The sequence below is a fragment of the Cryptotermes secundus genome, unplaced genomic scaffold, assembly GCF_002891405.2.
Source record: "Cryptotermes secundus unplaced genomic scaffold, Csec_1.0 scaffold1229, whole genome shotgun sequence".
NCBI classification, from domain to species: domain Eukaryota; kingdom Metazoa; phylum Arthropoda; class Insecta; order Blattodea; family Kalotermitidae; genus Cryptotermes; species Cryptotermes secundus.
This window is the reverse complement of record NW_019723925.1, coordinates 709,602-714,993: the sequence shown is the minus strand read 5'-3', so window position 1 is coordinate 714,993 and position 5,392 is coordinate 709,602. Positions and strand designations below refer to the sequence as shown.

Genomic DNA, 5,392 nt, shown 5'->3' with positions numbered 1-5,392 from the left:
GAATCTGTCATATTTGTAGCTCCTGCTGGTACATTTCCACGAGTATTTCTTTTTTCCGACAGCAGCAGTTGTAATGCGTATATATGTATTCAGGGCAGGGCGAAATTACAGGTTTCTGTACTGATTACAAATGCGTTTTCTAGTGAAGCCAAACCTTAAAAGTATTATCATTCCTGCCTCGTATTTGGGAGGTCCTGGGTTTCCTGGGTTCAGTTCTGTGTCTGGATATCTTTAATACTGAAAAAATTTGCTGTCTTCTCATACAAATGTTGAAATAGAGGTTTAAAATAAAACACATCAGCCGTTTTACTTGTCCTTCTCAGTGTATTATTTAGCCATCCTCATATTTAAGGCAGCCTATTAGAATAGCGTCGCAAAATAAGTTAAATTAATTAAACTTGATCTCGAATAAACTGCTGTGCTTATTAATTCTGTTAATTATTGAACAATTTTAATCATAAACGCAGACGTGTTGCGTTTTGTAATATCGTCACATCCAACATAAAATATTAATTGAAGCTGATATATTAAAATGTTTCCGGGTATAATCCAGCGTTTCCGGTGGTCTGTAAAATTAAACGAATACGAAGATTATGAAGACAGGCCAAATTAATGTCAATTCTAATCAGATGTAAATTAAGTTCGGGCCAGTCTGTGCTTTTTATCGAGAAGGCTAGTTTTTTTTTCTGTGTCGCCTGTTTAAAACCACTGCAAGGGAACTGTTGTAAATATTGTTATTGTTTTCTGCAGTTTACTGTCGAAAACATGAAGACGTAAAAAAATGACGTGTACAGCTATTTTGAAGCTTAAAAAGTCGTTACTATAAATTTAATATTTCTGAGACCGCTTCATAATTCAACATGTGAAAGTACAGGTCTTGTATCAGGAATCCTTTTGTGTTACCGGCACTGTATGGTTGAATTCAGTGCTGTAAGGCTTGGAGATAACAGATAAGGGAAATGAAAGACTACTGTTGACTGAGAGTGTAATCTTCTATTTAAACAGTTACATTTATGTACACACTGTGCAAAGGAGGCGTACATAATCATACATCTTTGAAATACTTAAACAAATTCACAGCCAAATCTCTTTATCAGCTCCGATCACGTTACCTCTGTTGCATAAAAAGCTGATTGGGTCCCGGAGTCAGTCTGGGCTCGGTAGCGCAGAGAAGAACGTCTTTTCCTGCCGAAATCGAAACCCGATTATTTAGCCTGTATCCTAGTCACTACACTAAACTGTCTCGTGCATGTGGGTTAGGTGCATATTTCTCTCTTTTTACACATTTCCGGGATTTGTTATCTCTTAAAACATTACTTGAGTTCTACAGTATGGGCCAGCGAGTAGATTTCTTGTCTACATTATCTACATCAGAATTTAAATTTTTCTCTCTCTCTCGCTCTCTCTTTTAGCGTTCCCGAATCTTCAGTTCTTGATCCAGCTTTCTTTCAAAAGATCCGAAGCCTTTTCCCCTATCATGATGACGGCGGCATTCGTGTTCCCACTTATTATGGTTGGCATGATGGACGCATCTGCCACTCTGAGTCCCTTGACACCTTTCACCCTCAGCTCTGGATCGACTACTGCTTCAGGGTCATCTGCTCCCATCTTGCATGTCCCCACTGGATGGAAAATTGCTGATCCTACGTTTCTCATAGCGCACTCCAGATATTTCTTGCTCCCAAATTCGGCGTCACAGTTGGCAAACTTTAATTTCTCTAGTTTTGCTTCCAAGGATTTCATTACATTTGTTCCTGCAAGTCGATTTGCATATTCAGTTGCCTTCAGCATTTTTTCAATATCTTCATTGTCGCTAATATAATGAGTGAATATTCTTGGTTTGTCAAAAGGATCAGAACTTTTCAGCAAAATAGTCCCTCTGCTTTTCGGTCTTAGCAATGTAGGGACAAGAATTATAACATCAGACTTAGAACCGAGTTCGAGGTAGTTTTGGGCAGTGGTCGGAGAGAATCCGATCGATTTTGTTAACGCTGATATAAGGTGACTGTCATTGAATGGAAGATGAACGTGGTGGAATTCGATATCTGGATAATCGGGGTCATTTTCAGTACTTACAAATGCGAGCACATCTGTAATGCCAATGGCTGAGAAAGGGCCTTTCCTGCCGGTGAAGAGGGCGTACGTAGCGTCCAGAATTATCTGCGGAGGAACTGGCTGTGGTTTGGATCTAAGTACAGAAAATGCTAGTCCGAAGTGAATGAAATGATCTTGGAGATTACGGCCAACTGGAAGATCACTGATAATAGGTTTAATGCCCATTTCTTCCAAATGTTCCCGTGGACCAATGCCTGAGAGCATCAAGAGCTGTGGTGAATTTATACTTCCCGCGGAAATTATTATTTCCTTTGAGGTTTTCACAGTATTGAGATCATTTCCATTCTTGAATTGTACACCATAAGCAGTTTTCGTATCGGGATCAATTAGTATCTTGGTCACATGGCTGAATTTTGCAACATGGATGTTTTTCTTTCCCTTGATCGGAGATAAGAAAGCTTTTGCAGTATTGCATCTAGTTCCTTGCCGCAATGTAGCGAAAGATTTCATAACTCCAATCGTTGCCTCGCCCTCTTCTATGTACCTGTATCCCAACTCCTTCCAAGCATCGACCATTACTGGTTTGAGAGGATTGGCGTCCACAAAATGTTCAACAGTCAGTAAACCCGCTACACCGTGAAGCTTTGAAACATTTTTGTTTTTGAAAACTGCCTGCATGTCTTCAGATTTCTTAAAATAAGGCAATACATCTTCGTAGCTCCAACCCACATTTCCAGAGGAAGCCCAGTTGTCGTAATCCCTTCTGTGACCACGGACATACAACATCGCATTTATGGTACTGGACCCACCAAGGACTTTCCCTCTTGGCAAATAACACTGTTTGTCAACCATGCCTTGACAGATGCCTTCCTCCTGTTCTGCTTTGTATGCCCAGTCAATAGACGATCCGATTGTGTTAAATAGAAACGCGGGGATCTCTGATGTTACCGGTGGGTCGCCACCTGCCTCTAATAACAGAATGTTCCAGTCGTCAATTTCACTGAGACGGTTTGCAATTACCGCTCCCGCTGAACCTGCTCCAACGATGATGAAGTCGTAAGTGGATTTTAGGCGATGACTTTCGTTTTCAGGGTAGATTTCTGGGCTTCCGAGTGCACACTGAGAGACCATCAAGGTCTGAATGAGGTTTGAGAACAGGATACCCGGCATTCCTGTGACGTGTCCAGGACAGGGATTGGCTCCAGCTATCGTGCAGGCCTCCATGCTTGCAGCTCAGCACCCTGTGGCTTCCTCTTAGGCCTACGTTTGAAACCAAAAACAAAAAAGTGAGCGATTAGCTTCTTGTGCGTTATGTTATGGCGCTGTCAGTATGTAGTCTATATATTGTCGAGATTTCTTGGTTGCCCAGTTGATTTATTGTGTTAGTATTTGGATTAAATTTGCAAACATTCTTTATATCGAAGCTTTCGGAGATCAGAGCAAATTATGAGATAAATGAGACTGTAAGTTTACCGTAGTAACACCGTAACAGAACCATGACGTATTCGTCTCTAAGCTCAGTATTTCTCTATACTTACTTACTTACTCCTTCATGGCTGCGCCATAGCTCAAGCGGTTAGTCGCTGGCTTCCCACCACGGCGGCCCGGGTTCGATCCCGGGTCTGGTAAAGTGGGATTTGTGGTAGACAAAGTGGCGCTGGGGCAGGTTTTCTCCGACTACTTCGGTTTCCCATGCCAAAATTCATTCCACAAATTGCTCCACAATCACCCCCACCTGTCATCTGGGGCTGGTACAGTAGGCCAGAAATGGCCGCAGTACAAGGGACTTATTCCCACCCCACTAGCAATAAAGAAATAATACTTACTTACTCATGAAGCTGAGCCCTTCTTGAGGAGCCGCCAATTCTGCAGTTACTCAAGAATTTCCCAGCATTTTATGGAACCCGAAGGTTCATCACCGTGTTCACAAGAGCCCTCCACTGGTCCCTATCCTGAGCCAGATCTATGCAATCCATACCATCCCATCCTATCTCTTTAAGATCCATTTTAATATTGTCAACCTACCTACGCCTTGGTCTTCCCAGCGGTGTCTCTTCTTGTGGCTTTCCCACCAGTATCCTATATGCATTCCTCTTCTCCCCCACTCGTGCTACATGCCCTGCCCACCTCATTCTCCTTGACTTGATCATTCTAATTATACTTGGAGAAGAGTACAAGTTATGAAGGTCCTCATTGTGCAGTTTTCTCCAACTTCCTGTGAATTCATCTCCCTTTGGTGCAAATATTCTCCTCAACACCCTGTTCTCAAACACCCTCAGTCTATGTTCCTCCCTTAGTGTCAGAGACGAAGTTTCACACCCATACAGAACCAGAGGCAAAATGAGAATTTTTCTAATTTTTATGTTTTTGGAACAGACGAGAAGACAAAAGCTTCTGGACTGAATGGTAGCAAGCATTACCCGAGTTCAATCGCCTCTTAATTTCCTCCTGAATCAGGTTTCGATCTGTTATCTTTGTTCCCAAATATATGAACTGTGCCACATTTTCAAAACGTCTGTTTCCTATCTTTATGTCATGATTTTGCCCTGCATTTTGGTGACGAGACAGCAACATATACTTAGTTTTCTCTGTGTTTACTTCTAGACCAACCTCTTTACTTGCGTCAATTAAAGTTTGTGTGTTTTTCTTTATGGTATCTACATTATCACTCAGTAGATTCACGTCATCGGCGTAGACCAACAGCTGATGTGTCCCGTTCAGTTTCAGTCCCACCTGGCTTTCCTGGACCTTCCTAATTGCATATTCTAAGGCAAAGTTGAAAAGGAGTGGCGATAAAGCATCTCCTTGTTTTAGACCAAGGGTATCCAAACTACGGCCCGCGATGTGATTTTATCCGGCCCGCGAAAGAATTGTGCAGAAATGCGCCAATTTAACTAATTTTCCATTGAGTACTGGTAAAAAGAATATTTGTTCATAGATTTTTAATTCATTAATTAAGATTACGTTTAAAATATATTGATATTCCATAGTATGTTAATATTAGTATTATTCACAATTTTACTAATTCTGGACCGTATACTGCGCGGTATTTCTTCGTACTTGTTCGGCCTCGATCGGCAGTGTCACTTCGTGGCAATGTAGATAGCGCGAGCAGAATTTCCTTCCAAGTTTGCAGATTTAGTCATTTCAGATCTGAAAGAACAATTTCGGAAGCGATTTGCTGATTTGGATGCCAGTGCTCAGGAAATTACATTGTTTCAAAATCCGTTTGACTGTGATGCTGCAGATGTCCCAAGTCAAATTCAAATGGAAAGTATTGAACTTCAGGAAAATTATCATATTAAAGACAAATCCAAGGAAGGAAATTTGATCGAAT

The 5,392-nt window shown here is 41.4% G+C and overlaps 1 protein-coding gene across 1 annotated transcript in view; it reads right to left on the bottom strand.

Annotated features, from left to right (window-relative positions):
- Positions 1-971: 971 nt before the first annotated feature.
- Positions 972-5,392, bottom strand: part of LOC111862193 (glucose dehydrogenase [FAD, quinone]) — a 6,717-nt gene continuing 2,296 nt past the window's right edge. Inside the window, exon 2 of the mRNA XM_023847386.2 lies at positions 972-3,315. Within this exon, the coding sequence (XP_023703154.1) occupies positions 1,426-3,279 (1,854 nt within the window). The 5' untranslated portion in view covers positions 3,280-3,315 and the 3' untranslated portion in view covers positions 972-1,425. The remainder of the gene's footprint in view (positions 3,316-5,392) is intronic.